The sequence below is a fragment of the Schistosoma haematobium genome, chromosome 2, assembly GCF_000699445.3.
Source record: "Schistosoma haematobium chromosome 2, whole genome shotgun sequence".
Classification (NCBI taxonomy): Eukaryota; Metazoa; Platyhelminthes; class Trematoda; order Strigeidida; family Schistosomatidae; genus Schistosoma; species Schistosoma haematobium.
This window is the reverse complement of record NC_067197.1, coordinates 1,804,152-1,827,008: the sequence shown is the minus strand read 5'-3', so window position 1 is coordinate 1,827,008 and position 22,857 is coordinate 1,804,152. Positions and strand designations below refer to the sequence as shown.

Here is a 22,857-nt window from a genome sequence, read left to right as displayed (position 1 = left end):
GGAGACGCATCTGCTATGCGGATTACCTTTTTGTTGACCAAACCACCGAAGGAATGCTTCACTATTCAAGCACTGTTAAGTGTTTCTTAGTGTATCCTCGATTGATTCTTATGTGAATTATTTAGTGGAAGTCAGATGAAAAGGGGTGAATGATATTCGCGTGAGGTTTCAAATGGGTCTAGGACAAAACGGAAGAGTGTCAACCTGTGATATTTTTGATAAGATATTCGTATGAGAAAGTTCCTAAATCAGTGTGACATAGCTACTCATATCAGATATGAAACTCTTGGCATCCACTGTGTAGACTGAGTGGTTGATAGAGCCAAGTTAGAAAAATAGCCTGGCTGAATATACGGCAGATTTTGTGTAAAAAAGTGTCTTAGTAACTTAAGAAGATGTTCACTGATCAATGATTCTGCATTAACACAAACAGAATTACTAAACAACAATTGAACTACAGAGTATTCATTATCCACTTCAATCTCGATAGCTAATGTTTTAAGTTTGCAGCATTCGTTTTCTATTGAATAATAATCACTCCTCAATTGCATAACATGATACAGTTTTGTTTTAATTTGTTACATTAGTTGTACTAGTGGCTGTGACAGGTCCGATTTACAATCCCAATGTGATCGGTTACAGTTGATTAGAAATGGGTAGAGAATCGTTTGTTACCCTTGCAACAAATGATGAATACTGTGTGGGTGCACTTGTTTTAGCAGCATCCCTAAAACAATCAGAAACGTCTAAAGAGCTTACCATTCTTGTAACCCCTGGTCTCTCATCACAGATGAGGTAAGTTGTGACATATATATCACTGACCTCTAAAGACAACTGCTCTGCAGCACTTATGATAATGTAATCGAAGTACAACCAGTTATAACCAAAGGCTGGAGTCTGCCTGTTATTGGTGGTAGAACAGAGCTCATTGAAACATTCACAAAAATTCAGGTTTGGAGTCTTACTCAGTTTACCAAAGTTGTATTTATGGATGCTGATACTCTGGTAAGGCTTCAAAGTTTTTTGTCATTCGAGCCAAATAGATTTCCCATACTTGTTTCCTAAATACATCAATTTTCCGCTTTTGCAGGCGGAAGTCGCCATCAAGTTTTTTAGTTTCAGTAGTAAAAATATTAGATCAGCTGACTTCCATTAAACCCTATACTATATTACGTTTAACACTGACTTTGTCCTAAAGGTTTTTAATGATAAAAATGATGTCACATGTCTGAGTAAGCAGTTCCAGTATCTGGTCACTCGTTAGGACATAGAGGATTCGACCCTGAATTCTTTCAGCGTGGTGCTTAACTCTTTCTAGGGTTGTCTTCTTAGTGTATTCTCCTAAAAAAGCAAAAACGGTGTGTTAGTCAGGAGTTTAAGCATCTAAAGAACCTCTTGTGTTTCATAATTATTGAAACAGACCTAAGCATTTTTATTATCTTCGCTGGAACCAAGCTGGTAAACGATCTTCTTATACACCTAGGTGCATCTCTATTTTCAGCAGATTTTGATAACGTCAGCGAGAACTTGTTCGTCAAATTTTCAGGCAAACCGTATTCGGTTTAAACCTCTCACGGTCCATATTGTTAAACAGATAGGAATCATTTATTTGGTCAGTTAATTTTATCTTCCTCCAAAGACCTACAGAAGACCAGCCAAGAGTTTTGTGGTCCTGAAAACTATGTGTAATTTCTAGTTGTACCCCGTTTGGCATCAGGCTTTCAAACTTTCATTTTGCTTTACGCCATATACAATTATCAGACATATTTCATCTTTAATACAGAGATGTCTTGACATTTGTTGACTGGTATTTTACATGGTAAAACTTTAAAAATTGTCTTAATGTTCGTATTCCCTAATCAAACGTCTCTTATGTATACCATATACGTTCCAAGGTGATATATTAGAATCAGACAGCCGTGTCTACTCAAAAGGTGACAGTTGGCCCCATCGATAGTAATAATTTCAGAATAGTATGAAACGAATCACAAGTGCTTCTGCCTAAAATGAGAAGAAAATCAGATAAAAACTAGTAATTTTCCCAGAACGTTTCACTTTGGTTGATTAATAGTGAGTTTTCTAATGAATCTAGGTTTTGCAGAACGTTGATGAATTGTTCAACAGATCTGGGTTTACTGCTGCACCTGATCCTCTGTGGCCAGACTGTTTTAATTCTGGTGTCTTTATATTAGAGCCTTCTATGGACACGTACAACGGTCTTCTACGAATGTTGTTTGACTCTGGGAGTTTTGATGGAAGAGAACAAGTAAGTTCACAAGATTTTATTTGATTAAGACTTCTTAATACAGTAATACATGTTGTTGAATGAGATTCTAATACGGATCTCAGCAAAATACTACACATATGAAGTAGCATTCCGATTCCTAGGGTTTATGAACTCAAATAATAAGAATGTTCTTTACAGAGCTAGTTTGATTAATACCCATAAGCACCATACATAACATAACTACTGAATTCCAATTATTTATTAGTTAATCATTTTATATATGTTTGTGAACAGTCCTGTTTATCTAGTGTCTTGTGAATAACCTTATTTTCACGCTATTAATGAGAAAATTGTTTCAAAAGTTTAAACAGATAGAAGTGTAACTCAAGGTCAAAAAGTCGAATGATATGGAAAACTGAAACGGTTATGTCAATACTTATATGTCTGACGATTAACAGATTGTTGCATGTTATAAATTCCCGAAGAAAAATACAGATGTCTAGGTATGAGTGTTATTTAAATTATATTTTATTAGTAAAATAATATTCAATGATAATATTCATTCTTATTGGTATTTTAATAGGGTTTACTGAACACATATTTTTCCAACTGGTTAGAAGGAGATATATCACACAGACTACCTTGTATATACAACTGTATTTGTCGTATATCAGATGACACAAGTTTTGAATTCTATACAAGTAGATCCGCTTGGGTTCAGTTTGGCGGATCTGTTCGAGTTGTGCATTTTGCTGGTCCAATCAAACCTTGGCATAAAACATCCGCGGCCAAAACATGTAGTCAAGCTGCTTTTCGTACATTCTTTAATACTGATAAAAATAGACGATCAATATGTCGTGTAGCTGGTATGCTGGCCTACTGGTGGTCATTATTTCTAATTCTTGTACGACCACAACTTTATCCTGATATGGTAAGTAGAGAAAATTATTTATTTGCTTTCTCCAACCTGTCCGTTTAATGTATCGTTGAGCAAAAATTTATGGAAACAATAGTTTTTCTCCTTATCACTACTATTCAGAACTAAAACACAGAGTTAGTGGGTCATCAATAGAGATTAATACAACTATGATTAATAGTTTAATTGAGCAGAATGAATTTACTTTTTCAATAAGGTTATCAATTAATCTCACTGTAAACAATGATTATCAAATTATTGTACATCCGTAAAATTTACCATCATCTCTTTGATTCAATTCAAGTTTTCGCTTTGATTGAATTTATTTTAATAAATAATGAAATTTCCAGATATACAATTGGTTTTTTGAAAATAGTCGGATCAGTTTATAACAAAATGTACGGACAACTTGATAAACTTTAAAAAACGGAAAATCTGTGGAGAATGATGCTTGGACAAATAATTGATCAGACAAACAGTACTGAATACAAGTAAAATTGTTTTGAAATCTAAAAATGACAGATGTAAATCGCACAATTTGGCTGCGTAGTACTAATTACGTGAAACAGGTGAAAGACCAGAGATACTAAACTTCACTCAAATGACTGTACTGCACCTCTTTCTCGTTTCATCTTCAAGATGACTACACTTCTTATTATCTAGACTACCAATTTTTGTCGCTATTTTTCTACAACATTTCGGAACCAGAGGATGTTCTGTCATAGTATCAAACATCCTTGGTTATGCAAGGATCGGTTTAATACTTAACAATCTAACCTATCATATTCTGTTAGATAAAGTTTTTTATAAGGCAAATGGTCTTCTAAGTCCAATCAAGAAAAATTTAAGAGTGTTTGAGTTGATTTTTGGATATACTAGTTGTAAGATATCTACCGAGAAATAGCTTTATAGCAAAAATAATCTATTTCTAATCGTTACCACAACAACAACAACATCAGTCCTGCTACGATAGTCTTGTTCAATATAATTGAACAGTTTCCAGATATTTATCTGACATTCACTAGTTTAAATATGTCATAGAATTTATGAGACATTTAGTTGTAGTGTCGTACAATTGGTTACTCTATATCTACTAGACCCAGTCATTAAGGATTAAGGGCATTTATAATTAGGGATTTTCTAGTAATTTGTCCAATATGTATAAATATGTTGCACTCTGTAGTAGGCATGCAAAAATAGGATCGTTAACTTCACTAACACCATACCATTCTAAGTAACAGTTTTAATAATGACCTAAACAACATATAACCCATATGTTATGAGCATGCTTGATCCTTATTTTTCATTATTTGCTTACTACAATGAGGTTAAATACTGATATTTTATGTTTTCCCTAAAAGCTTAATGTCGTCATCTTTATTTGCATGATTGTTTTAGAGTTTAGTTAAAAAATGAAAAATTTATACATAAAATTTAGTTTACATCTTTTTTTTACACAATTCAATCCTATTGACTAATGCATGACAAAATATTTATCAATGATAGGGGTAATTTCAATGATGGTCTAACGTCAATCGGTTCATAACTTCAGTCAATAACTTAATGATCTCCACAACCCCATAGTGATAATTACCATATGCTTACTAGTGACTAACTTCGTTAGGGATTCTCGGGGTTCTTAAGCTAACCCATGTTGGGTAAAGACATGTATCTATCTCAGTACAATGGAAGACGGTAGCGTAATTTTGTGGATTGGTTTAGGTTAGACATCAACACAGTCAAATACCGGCCGGCTCAGTGGTCCAGAGATTAAGCGTTCACGCGCGAGACTGGAGGCCCTGGGTTCGGATCCCACGAGCGGGATCGTGGATGCACAATGCTGAGGATTTCCACGGTAGAACGAAACGACCGTTCAGTGCTTCCAGGTTTTAAATAGTGATCTAACATCAATCGGTCCATGATCTCAATCAAAAACATAATAATCTCCATAACCCCATACTGAAAATATATAACTGTTGGGTGATTTAAAAATAGACTGTCTATTAATCTACAGTGACAGTTTATCTTCCAAATGCCATTTTTGATCAGATATTATATTTGTCTAAAATATGATTTTACGTAAACAAATGATACCAATCAATATTACGTCTTGGTCATCACTGTAAAAAATCATATACCAATTCGTATATCATGATATATATATATATTGTACTACTATTGAAACGATAAAGTAAATTTCGACTTCAGATAGATATATTTCGGTGATGTTTCACTTTCAGAATTGAAAGATCAAATATAAGATCATTGATTATCATTTCAGACAATATCTTAACCCAATAATTCAAGTTGGAGTGGACGTTTTAGGATTCTGTCACAAAATTTATCATCATGGAGTGACCTAACAGTTATGAAATAGTCAAAAAGCTCACTTTAACTTATAGTGGTCACTGATTGTTTTATGCTGAATGACAATGAACAGCTCTCAATTAAGAAAAATATACATATAAAAAGGAAATAAGACTGTCAAGCGTTGACTATATTACCGGGTCGTCCATACATTAATAAACGTAGGATGGATTGGTTGGATTAAATACTTAATTTCACAAAATTTGGATGTCTTAATTGTAAAAGGAAAAATCACTAGTGACTAGCTTCAAGATGGATTCCCTGAAATCTTAATGAGAGTCTGTGACCAGTGGAGTTCAATCCATGTTGCGTAGAGACAGTTATCCACCTAAGACAATGTATGAAAGGTTGCACAAAATCATGGATCGATTGAAGTTAGGCATTACCACAACCTGGATACTGGCTTAATGTTTCACAGGTTAAGCATTCACGCGCAAAACTGAAGGTTATATGTTAAATTTCTATGCACAAAATCGTAAATATATACTGCTGAATAGTCCTATAATGAAATGAAACATCTGTTCAGTGTTTCCAGGTTCTCAATAGTGATCAAGATTAGATCAACTCATGAATTCAGTTGTTAAAATTATTACAATCTCCACAAATCCCCCTATTTGTCCGAATAATTATATATTGAAGTATTTGATAAAATTAACTTTTTTTGTAATGTAGTTTCTTATCTTTTTGATTTGTCTTTTGGTGATATATATGTTTGTCCATATACAATGTCAACAATGATTCATTTTAAGTTCTGTTTAAACTGTTGGATGTAACTTAATGAACTAATGATTTGATATTATGAGTTGGTTAAATAGATATGTACTATTGTAATACATATATATATATACATTATTTAATTACTTACGCCGCCGACCAGCGTTCTCCAACCCACTCTGTCCTGGGACTTCCTTTCCAGTTCTATCTAATTTTTGTTCATTTTACTCATGTCTGTCTCTATTTCTCGCCGTAATATGTTCTTTGGTCTTTCTCTTTTCCTTCGGCCTTGAAGACTCCATGTAAGGGCTTGCCAACCCTCCTCCTTTATCCGGGCTTGGGACCGGCAGTAGCACCAGAGGGGCTCCAGATGGAGTTATATACATATACATAGAAATAGTTAAATGGTATATTCCAACTATAGATGATCATCTTTATTTGTTGACTATTAATAACACGAATAAATAATTTAATTGGTAATTAGTATAGGTGAGTTATTAGAATAGGGATATACTAAATAATGATGAATTATTAACCATCATGTTATTTGTATATATATACGATGCAATGCAATGTAATACAATACATTCTAACTATTATTTTATAATTTTTCTTCTTACATATTCATTTAATCATAAAACTAAATGTATGTGGATACAATTTATTGTGTCGGTGATTTGCTTGTTGCTGTTGCTGTTTATGTTGTCGTTGTTGTTATAATTGTTGTGTTTTGACTTTTCACTGTTTTGTTTTCTCTCTCTCTCTCTCTGATTATTATGTAATCGTGTAATATACAATCTGGCTAATTTTTGCTTGATTCAAATTACATTTAATTAATCCCTATTTTAATTGCCTGTGATTTGCACAATCCTGTCACACCTACATATATGTATATATATGTAAAATGTACACTTAGTATTTAAGTCACATTTCATTGGATAGTCTAAGAAAATATGATCAAATTCAAGATTCATTCAATAGCTGTCATGATAAGTTCCATGTATTTACTAATGAAAATCATGATAATGATCATAAGAACTCGTTCATTCCGATCAATCCTTCTCCTCATGAAGAATATATTGATAAAGTGAGTAGAAGAAATCATTCCTTGTTAACAACACCAGAAGACAATTTAAAATTACCTTATCATCCAGAATTTCATGATACTAATTGGGATTATTTACATAGAGGACAACGAATTGATGAAAGTAATAAATATGTTGAACATCATCAAACATGTATTGAAACACCACCACTACAACCACCACCACCACCACAATTTAATCTTTCATTATCTGGTGTAAACTATTGTCGAGAAGAGGATACTATGAAAAATTCATCTCATGAAGATCAATACCATGATAATAAGAATGAATATCAACAGAAAGAAATAAGTCAAAGGTTGAATGAAAAACACTCAAATCATAAGATAAATCAACAATCTAAACATTATAATGATCAAGAAGAATTTCATGAACATCATTTTGAAAAGAATCCACTGAATATTATACAACATCATGATACAACAGAACAAAATAATCAACACTGTGGAAGTGATGTCCTGAAAAATGATTTTCAACATAAGACAGAACCTTTAAGTCAAGAATCAAAATCAGATGATATTCAAGCGATACCGGAAAAACCATCATCTATATCAATTGCAGATGTATCTCCTATCAATTCTATACAATCTGAATCAATTGAAAAGTGTAAATCACCATCCAACTATTCGGTAAACTGTCATAAATGTTATGAAAAACTAATTAGAGAATATCAACGATTATTATGTCCTATGAAATTGAGAAAATTATCTTTCGATTCTAATATAAAACCTCGACAAGTATTTAAAAAACATCGATATTACAGTTTAGGAAATTCATTCAAGCCTACAGTTAAAACTTTTCATCCAATTAAAATAGACTGTAGAAAACTTACTAAAACATCATCATTAACGGATGTAGTAAATAAGAAGTTAATAAAGAATGATTCACCAAGTTCCTCCATAAGTTGTAATACACTTTCTAATAATGTTGATCTTGGCATAGAACAATTCCATAGGGTTCTTAATAAGAATATTGATTTTGAAACGAATTATAAACATCGAAACACTGATAATAGATTCAATCAAACAATTGAATTGAATAATAAATTAAGCAATCCATTTCGTGGTTTAGATATTGCTTATTTGGATTGTAAACAAGCTGATCACACTATCACTACTACTACTACTACTACTTCTAGCAAGAGGAAACCTCACGGTCATAACAATAAATCATGCCTATATAATGAAGTGGATTTAAAAAGAAAGACGAACAATCTATTGTCTTCACAATTTAAACAAAGTTATAGTGCTGATAATATAATACAACTTGATTATAATACAAAGATGATCAATTCTCATTCAACCGATTATTTAAATCAATCAAAGTCAAAACGATTATCATCAATATATCATAATAATAATAATAATAATAATAATAATAATAATAATAATAATAATAATCTACAATTGAATTCTATGAAATTAGATCAAAATACATGGCAATTAAAAGTAAAACGTAAAATAAAACATGGATATCCTTGGAGAATCTATGAAAATCAATTCATCAACAATAACAAAATATCAACATCATCATCATCATCAACACCATCATTCAATATAACTAAAGCACAATACAAATCTAGTTCTTATCATCATAGAATGATTGCGGTAAACATCTTATATGTGTACATAACTATTATGTAAATCATCTTATATGGTGTAGTTTTGTTTGTTTGTTTAGCTGGTTGGTTGGTTGGTTGATTGGTTTATTCTTCTGCTGCATGATTACACGAATACATGCATGCTATGTAGATTAATGTTTTGGTGTACAAAAATTTTAAACACTAATTTCTTAATCATATTGATTTTATATGATTTATAATATCATTCTTCCAATCATGGTTTGTTTTTTTTAATCCGAAACTCCCAGTTTTATAAATGATTATCTCTTTATGGATTCAATGATACTTAATTGTTAATTGTTTTCCAGTTTGTATTGATATTCGGTCTTGTTCTTTTTGTTGTTGTTGTTGTTGTTGATTAGATAGGAAGATTGATCATTGTCATATTAGATAAAAAATTCATTTCCGTTCCATAAATTTACGAACTATTAACTATGCAGAAATATATTTTACTGACAAAAGTAACAGTAGCAGCAACCATTTGGAAGACTCTCTTGGTCTCTCACATTGTACGAGCATTTCATGTATCGAAATTAATGATTGTTTTGATTGTTATAAGGGTTATCAGCCTCGCGACTTCCGAAGGAACTTGGCTTTCACCATGAGGTGTCATAACTTTTCTAAATGAAGACCTTCTAACTCCTAGAGCAGGGTTTAAATGGTTTGAATTATTTTTTTCTGGTTGGCGTTTTTTTAACGAGTTAGTTTTCTAGGGGATGGGAAAGCTAACCCCATGCCCAAACCTCCTCTTTTATCCGGGTTTGAGATCGGAAGTAGTCCCAAAGGGGCTTCAGGCGGAGTTACTGACAAAAGAGTGTATACTTAATTTGATGCTAAAGTGTAAGACTATAATGTAATAGTCAATTATTTGTTAGTTATGTATGATGTAAATAATTTATGTGAGTGAACTTTTGAATTCATACTTTATCAATTTTACAATAATTTAACAGAGACACCTTAGAGGTTTGAATGAGAAAGATACTTAAATTAGGATTTTTGTATGGATATGAATAATAGGATGTAGGTACATTTAGATGAAGAGTCCATATCTTGAATTCTACTGATAACAGTATACCTAATATACTATTTAAAAAAGTTCTAAAAACCCCCTATCATTTTCAAAGGCAGATATATATGAGTAAAAAACTCAACTAAGAAATCTATGAGAATGTACCAAAAAGCGTTCGTTATTCACACATGTTTCAACATTAAAAGTGTGTTACTTTATGCTTAGCTAAATAATCAGTACTAGAAATCTGGTGCCCTGGTACGGCTGAGACTGGGGAGAATCCGTTCTCCCCCCTCGAAATGCTCCCACATGGTCATGCGTATATAGCCTCTGCCAGGGAAGTCCTACTCACTGCTTTCTCGTGGCATTATTGTTGTTTACCAAAATGAGAGGACGAAAAGCGAATGTCCTGCTCTTTAACCGGGTTGGTGGACATGGAGGGTCCACCTAGGGGAGTTGAAAAACCTCGATTCGAAACCAATCGTACACATGAGCTCCAGGATCCTGTGGGAACAAATGGCCTATGAACCTATTGTTGGTCACTGGCTTCCATGGGACTGCATCTCCTTACGATGCTCCATTGCCTATTGGGTCAGACTTTCAGGTCGAAGGCTCGGGGAGTGACTCCCTAAGAAAACCACCTGCTTCGGTCTGGACACCTGAGCAGTATCACAGCCCTCACAAAAATCAAGTGAGATTTATGTGGCGCATATGTATTTGGTGCCTCCTTCTACCAATATCTATGTGTTAAAATAATAATAATAATAAGGTCATTATAGAGTGTAGTTCACTCTTGACAAATAAAATGTAAATAATATGTATTTCCTTCGGGTAGTATCTTTCAATTTTAACTTTAAAATAATCTTTATATTAATAATTAAGTGATTGGTCTTATTTTGTCGGTTGGCTCAGTTGGTTTTTATTAAGTTCAATGCTTCCAGGTTTTCCATGGTGGTTTAGATTCAACTGACTCATGATCTCAACCATTGAAATTTCATTAATTTGGTTTGCTTTCAAACCATAATACTCTACTCTTTAATAAAAAACACATGTTAAGGTAGATGATATATGTGGTGAAAACTTATTCATTACGTTAGCTGAATTATTAATTGAAAACGTTTTATTGTTATTATTTTCTATTTGATATCCACCAGTTTCATTCTTTACTCTCCTGCTATGTCTTCTATGTCTAGCTCTCGGTGTGATTATTTGAACTTCTTTGTACTTTATTTGTTTATGATCTTGAATTCCTTGAGAATCTATTAATTTGCTTATCAGCCCGTTTGTTTTCTAGATATTTATGCTAAATTTAATGTTGGGATGGATGGTGGCTAGCAGTGGAATCTAGGACAAACCGCATTTCGTCCTATTTGAAACTCGTCAGCTGGATATAGCTGCATCCGTCGACTTTGATCATTTGACTCTCATTTGTCTGTCTTTTGTTAAATCATCCACTATTAGCCGCCATTCATCGCTGCTTATAATGCTTGTGATTTGACATAATATTGAGGCAATTCATACAGGATGCCTATATGCCAGGAACAGACTGATCAATTGTAGTTCTAAACATCAATAATATGATTCAAACAGTCAATATAAAAATGAATTAAATTTATTGTTATTTATAACTAATAATTTTTTTTCTGGTTAGCGTCTTTTAGCGAGTTAGTTTTCTACGGGATAGGGTCGCTAGTCCCATGCCCAACTTTCCTCCTTGAGACTGGCAGTAGCCCCCGGAGAGGCTCCAAGCGGAGTTGAACTAACTTATAAGCGTAAAGTAAAATATAAAAGAAGAATAGAAATTAATCAGCTATCCTGTGTTTTTTATTTATTTATGAGTTATCACTAAACAAACTCAGGTTACATTCTAATCACTAGATCTCAAAATATTTTAGTTCTAATCCCTTAAGTGAACACTATTAAGATATTTTGTCCACAATACTGAAATAACTCCCTAGTACTGACTTGACTTTGGTCTATGCTCATCTTTTTTCAATCAAATACAGTTAATCTAACTTTTTGTAGTAAAGCTTAGTTGAAAAATATTTGTTTAGATTAGATCAGTCGGTTTAATTCCTTGTAAATTGGTTTTCATCATTAGTTTTCTAGCCTATTCATATTTTGTAATTGATTGCTCTGTTGTCAATTAATCACATTTATATGTATATATGTGTGTTTAGTGTAGAAAGTAGTTAGTATATCCTATTCCTTGCATTCATTAGTATCTATGCCCCCCTCCCCCTCTTTTTCACACACACACAAAAAAACAAATAATCGTAACTGTATTTAAAAAAAGATACATCATTTTTCTCTCTTATTAACTATATAACTAAATGCGTTTTGTTGTTTTCTTTCTTTTTTCTTTTTTTTGTTTTACTTTTTCTTTATAAATGATAAGACTGGAATAGCCGGTGATTTAGCTAATATTGATTATGGTAAACAATTATGTTCATATCATGCACAATTAGAAGCTGTTAGTAATGAACGAATGTATGCATGGGAACGTGGTGAAATTGATTATACTGGAAAAGATCGTTTTATAAATATTTTAAATAAATTATGCACAACATTACGTGATATTGGCGGTGAAACGAATCTACCCATTGGTACAGATATCATGAAATAATTAAATCATAAAAAAGATTTTTAATAAAATGTATATAGATATATATATATTTGTCAACTTGAATTTCTACATTATCTATTTCGTTTATATACTACTAATAATAATCAGTAGTTTTATTAGCAATCTATTTTCTTTATCTTTTCATATTCATCCATTGAAAGTCATTCATTATCTTTATACCTTATGATAAGTATTAGTTTATTATTAGTTTGATCGATTTATTTATTTCCCTTTTTTCTTTTTTCTCTTTTCTTTCTTTCTTTTTTTCTTTTAATACGAGCTATATTATCATTTATAGAATTTTGTTTCGTTTACCTTCTCAGGTTTGTTATTACACATGAATTGTACTAACAGTATTAATGATTATAATCGAATTACCTATTGAATCTTGTAATCTTACATGACAAAATCATGTGAAAAGATGATTGCCCTTGTAGTTGTTGTTATTTTCTATTCTAATCTTTCACCTAATTCATGTCATTTCAACAATACTATCACTTTTAGCATATATATCCTGTTGAATGATTTGTATATTATAACTGTTTATTGAATGTATTCCTGTTAAATAGAATAACCATTTATTCTTTGATCGTAAAAAAAAACAAATAAGGTTGTTTTATATTTGTTACTAAGAGAGAGAAAAAAACCACACACACACACACACACACACAAAAGAGAAATTCTTTGATTTGATTTCATTTAATGGAAATCAATAAATATTCCCATGTGTTAGATGAAGCCCAAATGTAATCTGAAATCATTCTTATCAAAAAATGTAACCCTATTGTTTGATGAATGGATTATGTAATGTAATCATATGTGACATGAATATAATTATTGAAATAAAAGAAAAATACAGTTTTTCTATTTTTGAAAATAGTTATATTCCGAATGTGGTAGATGTTAATGATTTATCAATTATATCATCAGAAAGGGGGTGTTTTTGCGGATATTCTAGTAGCTTTTAATAGTTGAGATCATAAGTCAATTAAAGATAGATTACCATGGAAAATCTGGAAGGATTGGATTGTAGTTTTGGGACTTGTCAATAGTGCTCATCCACTATCCGGCTCGTGCGATTCGAACCCAGGAATTGTCAGTCTCGCCCCGGACGCTTCACCTCTAAACCAGTGAGCTGGCCGATATCCAACAGTGTTAATGTCTAATTTCAACTAATCCACGAAATTGAGCGACACATCGACCATTGACTTCAGTCAATTACTATATCACAACAAACCCGGTTGAACTCAACTGGTTACAGCTTTTCACTAGAATTCCATGAAATACCTCTTGAAGCCAGACACTACTGAGCATATGTTGACAAATATCAGAAGGTGTTTTTGTGGATATTCTAGTAAATTTTAATAATTGAGATCATGAGTCAATTGAAGCTAGACCACCATGGGATTGAGTGAAACGTCCATCGCATGTTATATTATCATTCGTTCCTTAATTATGAAACACTGGTACTCTGAAGTATAGAAGAACTCTAATTATGATAATGTATGTTAATGAAATTAAAACTATTATTGTCATCCGTAAAGCTATTTTTATAACTTAAACAAATGTTCACAGATTGAAATCATGAGTCAGTTGAAGCTAGACCACCTTTGAAAGCCTGGAAGCACTGGGCGGCCGTTTCGTCCTAGTACGGGACTCCTCAGCAGTGCACATCCACGATCCCGCACCACGCGGGGCTCGAACCCAGGGCCTACTGGCTTCGCGCGCGAGCACTTAACCATTAGACCACTGATCCGACATCCAACGGTGTTAATGTCTAACTTCAATGGTGGTCTAGCTTCAACTGACTCATGATTTCAATCTGTGAAAATTTCTAAAAATCTCCACAAACACCTGATATTAAACAAATGTGCCTGAATGAATATATAGTGTTCATGAAAGTTGATAACTATCAGTGTTATTTAATGAGGACAGTCAAGTACATGTCATTTTAACTACAAGCAATGATTTTTGTATGTTTGTCAAATGGTTAGAAGTGGAATGCAGGACAAATAATTCTTCTATTTCGGGACTCGGTAACTAGATATTCTTGTATCCCAATGTCGATATTCACAGCGAAATTCAAATTTAGTACATCCCTCTTTGAACCCCATATGCGTTATCGAGGTATTGATGTATGATATTTAGAATCCTGCGTTTCAAAAATTGATAGTTCCTAGTGTACTTATCTGAAAACAGTGATAATATTAAAAGTTTTTCAGATAACTGGAGAAAAAATACATTAATGATTGTCATCTGCTGTGTATCTATTAACAGAAATCCTGGTACTCTGAGACCCGTTTGCTACGAACACCTTATATGACAAAGATTAACTACGCCACTGTAAAATATTTTCAACTCTTTGATGAACTTCATTTGGAATCAGTATCTGTTGTTTTAAGCTTTCCGATTCAATATATTTAGTCTCAGACTGTGAAAGTAGTTGACTAGGGTTCACATCTAAGAGTATGTACTAGGTGCCTTAAGATTCAAGGTATACCTTACTGACGAATACCAACTAACACAAAACCTAGGTTGAAAAAGGCTTCCTGTTGAATACCATTAACCACCTAACATTGCTGGTGGTTCAAAATCGATTAGTAACAAAAATAAATTCAGTATTTATGTTCCATGGTTTCACTCATCAATAGAGCATAGCTTCAATCTTAAGGGGAGTGATAGTACCTGTTGAATTCGAACACCCATCCCGTGATATTGAGTCACTGAAACTGTTGAATACGCTACAAAGTAACTAATAGGATTTGTCCCGTACTAAAGACCAGACAGACATAACATTACTTGCTACCTATTGATTATTCAATGCAAATGTCTTTTCTATTGTTCTAGATAGTGAAACTGACTGAATGTTTTATTAATTTAAGTGTGATTCACTTGGGAATAAATTTTCTTTTAAATGTGTTGAACTAATTTCACTTTAGCCTATCAATAATTATTTCTATTCTACACATATAAAATCTACAGTTTTGTTTCAGTAGTTCATAGTAGCATTCACGATAGACTAATATTTTAAACAAGAGACTGATCAATTACAGTCCTAAATAACTATGGGAAGATACCAGTAAACACCACCAAGTGAATTTAGAACTTCAGACCATTGCACAAACAGGTGGCTATTATGATTTAGTAGCTAAGTGGATAACTGATGTCAACAGAGAAACAAAAATCCTTGATAAACTAAGAAAGCTATTTTTAGGTACTTTATTCCATTTTATGCTAAGCTTGTAAAACATCAACATTTATTTTTGTTCCTAGTCTATTTTACAGAACATAAGCTTTCGTTGGATGTATGATTCACTGCCACAGCCCTTTTTTTCCAAAGCTATTGTAACTTAAACGTATTATTTTGTACTCTATTTTCTACACTAATCTCCAGTTTTAGACATAATTGTATTTTCCTAATTGTTGTGCGTTGTGGTCTGGTTGGTGTTCTATTTATTCATGTATCTTTTTACACTGATCTGAAATCGGGAACCAGATCGGAAGTGAGAATAAATGGAGTAGTGTTTCAGTTGACTTGTCTTCAATCACTCGTGTGCTTGTCAGCTAATCAATTGATAGAATAGTTTTCTTCTCTCCACTCTACTTCGAACTCACGTATACTAGCCTCAAGGTTAAGCCGATCAGACTATCGCATCAAGGTTTTAATCTAGATAAGACAAGTATCCTCAGCACTAAAAGTGGGTAGACAGAGCAAGGACGTAACAATAACGTGCTGGCGTTTGAAGTGAACGATACTAGATTCGAGTCCCAGAGTAGACATCAACTCTGAGATTCAGGTACATCTAGCTGACGAGTCCCAAATGGGACACAACACGTGTACTGGATTCCACTGATATGTACTATCCTTCTTTGCATAGAAAGCTTGTGACCTAAGGCAATATCGAGACAGTCCGCATAGAATGCACATGTGACAACAAGAGACTGATCAATCGCAGTCCTAAATGATAATAATAATAAAAATAATACCTAGTATTCATTAACCAGTAATCAAATCGGTTTTATTTACTTCTTTTTCAAATTCTGTCAACCAAATTATGATCAGACATTCAATGGTAATAACAAAAAAGTAATACATAATTACTAACTTATTTACTTACTTACTTACTTACTTACTTACACACTTACGTACTTAATTACATACTTGCTTACTTACTTACTTATTTACTTACTTATTTACTTACATATTTACTTACTTACTTACATACTTATTTACTTACTTACTTACTTACTTACTTACTTACTTACTTACATACTTACTTACTTACTTACTTCTACACTTATTTACTTATTACTTACTTATTTAAATACTTACTTACTTACTTACATACTTACTTACTTAATTAATTACTTACTGATTTACTTACTTACTTACATAATTACTTACTTATTTACTTACTTACTTACTTACTTATTTACTTATTTCTACACTTACTTACATATTACTTACTTACTTACTTAATTACTTACTTACATACTTACTTACTTAATTAATTACTTACTTATTTACTTACTTACTTACATACTTACTTACTTACTTACTTACTTACTTACTGATAAACTTACATACATATTACTTACTTCAACACCTACTTACTTACTTACTTACTTATTTCTACACTTACTTACATATTACTTACTTACTTACTTAATTACTTACTTACTTACATACTTACTTACTTCTACACTTACTTACTTATCACTTACTTACTTACTTACTTATTTAATTAATTACTTCAACACTTACTTACTTACTTACTTACATACTTACTTACTTACTTACTTACATACTTACTTACTTCTACACTTACTTACTTATCACTTACTTACTTACTTACTTACATAATTAATTACATCTACATTTACTTACTCTTTTACTTACTTACTTTCTTATTTACCTACTTACTTATTTACTTACTTACTTACTTACTTACTTACTTACTTACTTACATACTTACTTACATACTTACTTACTTACTTACTTATATACTTACTTAATTCTACACCTACTTACTTCAAAACTTACTTAATTACTTACTTAATTAATTAACTAATTCAACACTTATTTACTTACTTACTTACTTACTTATTTACTTAATTCTACCATTACTTACTTACTTAATTACATAGCTAAATACTTACTTACTTAATTCTTGCTTACATACTTACTTACTTATTAATTAATTACTTACTTACTTAATTATTTAATTATTTACTTACTTACTTAATTACTTAATTACTTACTTACTTACTTACTTTTTTACTTACTTATATATTTACTTGCTTACTTACTTACTTACTTACTTACCTACTTACTTACATACTTACTTAATTACTTACTTAATAACTTGATTAATTACTTACTTACTTAATTGATTAACTACTTCAACACTTATATGTTTACTTACAGCTGACAGATGCATTCCATGTAAGGACCGGAGTCAGACAAGGCTGTTTACTCTCTCCCTTCCTCTTTCTTCTGGTGGTCGACTGGATTATGAAGACCTCGACATCTGAAGGAAAACACGGAATACAATGGACAGCTCAGAACCAATTAGACGATCTGGACTTCGCAGATGACCTAGCCCTCCTATCACGTACACGTGAACAGATTCAGATAAAGACAGCCAATGTAGCAGGAGTCTCTGCATCAGTAGGCCTCAGCATACACAAAGGGAAAACCAAGGTCCTCAAATTCAAAGCGGAGAACAGCAATCCAATCACTCTTGATGGCGAAACTCTGGAAGATGTAGAATCCTTCACATATCTGGGAAGCATCGTCGATAGACATGGAGGTTCAGATGCAGACGTAAAGGCGAGGATCGGCAAAGCAAGGGCCGCATTCCTACAATTGAAGAACATATGGAACTGAAAACAACTTTCAACCAATATCAAAGTGAGAATCTTCAATACGAACGTCAAGGCAATTCTACTGTATGGAGCTGAAACTTGGAGAACTACAACAACCACAATCAAGAAGGTACAAGTATTTATAAATAGTTTTCTACGCAAGATACTCAACATCCATTGGCCGGATACCATCAGCAATGGCCTTCTGTGGGAGAGAACAAACCAACTTCCAGCTGAAGAGGAAATCAGGAAAAGACGATGGAAATGGATAGGACATACATTACGCAAATCGTCAAACTGCATCACGAGGCAAGCTCTAACTTGGAATCCTGAAGGGAAGCGGAAAAGTGGAAGGCCAAAGAACACATTACGTCGGATAATAGAAGCAGATATGAAAAGGATGAATTACAACTAGAAGGAGCTGGAAAGGATTGCCCAGGACAGGGTTGGATGGAGAATGCTGGTGAGCGACCTATGCTCCTTCAAGAGGAGTAACAGGTGTAAGTAAGTAAGTATTTAATTACATAATTACTTACTTAATTACTTAATTACTTACTTACTAACTTAATTACTTACTTACTTACTTACTTACCTACTTAATACTTACTTACTTAATTACTTACTTATTTAATTAACTACTTCAACATTTACTTATTTACTTACTTACTTACTTACAGCTACACTTACATACTTCCTTACTTACTTACTTACTTACTCATTTACTAACATACTTACTCACTTACTTCAACACCGACTTACTTATTACTTAATTACTTACTTCATTAATTATTTATTTACTTACTTACTTAATTACTTACTTACTTATCTACTTCCTTACTTACTTACTTACTTAATTTCTTACTTAATTACTTACTTACTTACTTACTTACATATTTACTTACTAAATTACTTACTTACTTAATTAACTACTTCAACACTTATTTACTTACTTAATTAATTACTTACTTACTGCTACACTTACATACATACTTACTTACTTACTTACTTACTCACTTACTAACATACTTACTTACTTACTTCTACACCTACTTACTTATTACTTACTTACTTACTTACCTAATTATTTACTTACTTACTTACTTACTTACTTACTTACTTACCTACTTCCTTACTTACTTAATTACTTACTTACTTACCTACTTCCTTCCTTCCTTCCTTACATACTTACTTACTTACTTACTAAATTACTTACTTCAAGACATACTTATTTATTTACTTACTTACTTACTTGCTTGCTTACTTATTATTTATTTACTGACTTACTTAATAATGTATTTACTTACTTACTCACTTATTTACTTACTTACTTACTTACTTACTTCTACACTTACTTACTTACTTACTTACTTACTTACTTAATTATTTACTTAATTCTACACTTATTTACTTACTTAATTAATTACTTCTAAACTTACTTGCTTATTATTTACTTAGATACTTACTTACTAATTTACTTCTTCACATACTTACTTACATACTTACTTACTTACTTACTTACTTACTTACTTACTTACTTACTAACTTACTTACTTACTTCTACACTTACTAACTTATTACTTACTTACTTACTTACTTATTTAATTATTTACTTACTTATTTATTTACCTACTTACTTACTTAATAACTTAGATCTACATTCACTTACTTGCTTACTTACTTACTTACTAACTTACTTACTTATTAATTTCATACTTACTTACTTAATTACTTACTTACTTACTTAATTAAATAATTACTTACTTACTTAATTATACACTTATTTACTTACTTACTTACTAACTAACTTACTTACTTACTTACTTACTACATCAACACTCGCTTACTTATTTACTTACTTATTTACTTACTTACTTACTTACTTACTTACATACTTACTTACTTATTTCAACAATTACTTAATTAGTTACTTACTTACTTACTTACTTGCTGACATACATACTAAAATATTTACTTACCTACTTACTTACTTACATACTTACTTCAACATTTACTTACTTAATTAGTTACTTTCTTACTTACTTACTTAATTAATTAATTAATTGCATACTTACTTACTTACATCAACACCTATTTACTTACTTACTTACTTATTTACTTACCTACTTACATAAACACTCGCTTAAATATTTACTTACTTACTTACTTACATACTTACTTACTTATTTCAACAATTACTTACTTACTTATTTACTTACTTACTTACTTATTTACTTACTTACTTACTTACTTACTTACTTACTTACTTCTTACTTCTACACTAATTATTTACTTACTTACTTACATATTGACTTACTTACTTACTTACTTATTATTATTTACTGAAATAATTACTTCCTTACTTATTTCAACACTTACTTACTTACTTACTGACTTACTTACTTACTTACCTAATTCTGCACTTATTTACTTACTTACTTACTTCTACAATTACTTACTTATTACTTACTTACTTACATACTTACTTCCTTCCTTACTTACTTACTTACTTAGTTTCTTACTTAATTAGTTAATTAATTCAACACTTACTTACTTAATAATTTATTTACTTACTTATATAATTACTTACTTACTTACTTACTTAATTGTAAACTTACTGACTTATTACTTACTTATTTACTTACTTACTTACATCCTTAATTACTTACTTAATTACTTCAACACTTAATCACTTACTTACATACTTCCTTCTACAATTACTTACTTGTTAATTACTTACTTCTACAAATACTTACCTAAATACTTACTTAATTCTACAGTTATTTACTTACTTATTACTCACTTAAAAACTTCAACAGTTAGTTACTTAATTACTTACTTACTTACTTAATTAATTAATTAATTCCTTAATTATTTACTTACTTACTTCAACACTTACTTAATTACTTACTTAATTACTTTCATCTACATTTACTTACTTATTTACTTACTTACTTACATACTTACTTACTTGCTTACTTCCTTACTTACTTACTTACTTACTTACTTACTTACTTACTTACTTACTTATTTACTTAATTACTTACTACTTACTTACTTACTTAATTACTTACTTACTTAAATTCTTACTTACTTACTTACTTAATTACTTACTTACTTACTTACTTACTTACTTACTTCAACACTTAATTACATATTTACTTACTTTCATCTACATTTACTTACTTACTGACTTACTTACATATTGACTTACTTACTTACTTACTTATTTAATTACTTATTTAATTACTTCAAACTTACTTACTTAATTACTTATTTACTTACTTCCTTACTTAATTACTTACTTACTTACACACTTACTTACTTCACTTACTTACTTACTTACTTACTTATTTATTTACTTACATACTTACATGTTTACTTACTTACTTACATACTAATATAATTACTTACTTACTTACTTCTTTACTTACATACTTACTTACTTACTTACTTACTTACTTACTAACTTACTTACTTACTTACTTCTAGATTACTTATTTACTTACTTACTTACTTACTTACTTACTTACTTACTTCAACACTTACTTAATTACTTACTTACTTAATTACACATTGACTTATTTACTTACTTAATTAATTACTTACTTACTTACTTACCTACTTACTTACATACTTACTTACTTACATACTTATTTACTTATTTACTTACTTACTTACTTACTTACTACTTACTCACTTACTTACTTCTACATTATTTATTTACTTACTTACTTAATTAATTACTTACTTACTTATTTAATTACATACTTATTTACTTACATCAACAATTACTTACTTACTTACTTACTGATTACTTACTTACTTACTTAATTCTACATTTACTTTCTTACTTATTTACTTACTTACTTACTTACTTACTTAATTACTTACCTACATACATACTTAAATCTACACTTATTTACTTACTTACTTACTTACTTACTTACTTAATTCTACATTTACATACATGCTTACTTACTTACTTCTACAAATACTTACCCAGTTACTTACTTAATTCTACAGTTATTTACTTAAATACTTACTTACTTACTTACTTACTTACTTACTTACTTACTTACTCACTTACTTACTTACCTTAATTATTTACTTACTTACTTACTTACTTACTTACTTACTTACTTACTAACTTACTTAATTACATCAAAACTTACTTACATACTTACTTACTTCTACACTTAATTACTTATTACTTACTTACTTCATTAATTACTTACTTACTTACTTCTTACTTAATTACTTACTTACTTACTTACTTACTTACTTACTTAATTACTTACTTACTTACTTCAACAATTACTTAATTACTTACATACTTACTTACTTACTTAATTACTTACTTACTTACTTAATTACTTACTTACATACAAACTTAATTCTACACTTAT

The 22,857-nt window shown here is 31.0% G+C and overlaps 1 protein-coding gene across 2 annotated transcripts; it reads left to right on the top strand.

The window, feature by feature from the left end:
• Window positions 1-461: 461 nt before the first annotated feature.
• On the top strand, window positions 462-13,440 carry GYG1_1 (Glycogenin-1). Of its 2 annotated transcripts, XM_051214107.1 has the most exons (6): window positions 462-795; window positions 831-1,005; window positions 2,093-2,266; window positions 2,811-3,158; window positions 7,141-8,934; window positions 12,356-13,440. In XM_051214107.1, exons 1-6 carry the CDS (start codon window positions 653-655, stop codon window positions 12,581-12,583), a joined length of 2,862 nt encoding a protein of 953 aa, XP_051067235.1. In that variant the 5' UTR covers window positions 462-652; the 3' UTR covers window positions 12,584-13,440. The 2 variants fall into 2 exon arrangements, with proteins under 2 accessions (XP_051067235.1, XP_051067236.1); XM_051214108.1 differs by lacking the exon at window positions 7,141-8,934.
• Window positions 13,441-22,857: the final 9,417 nt, after the last annotated feature.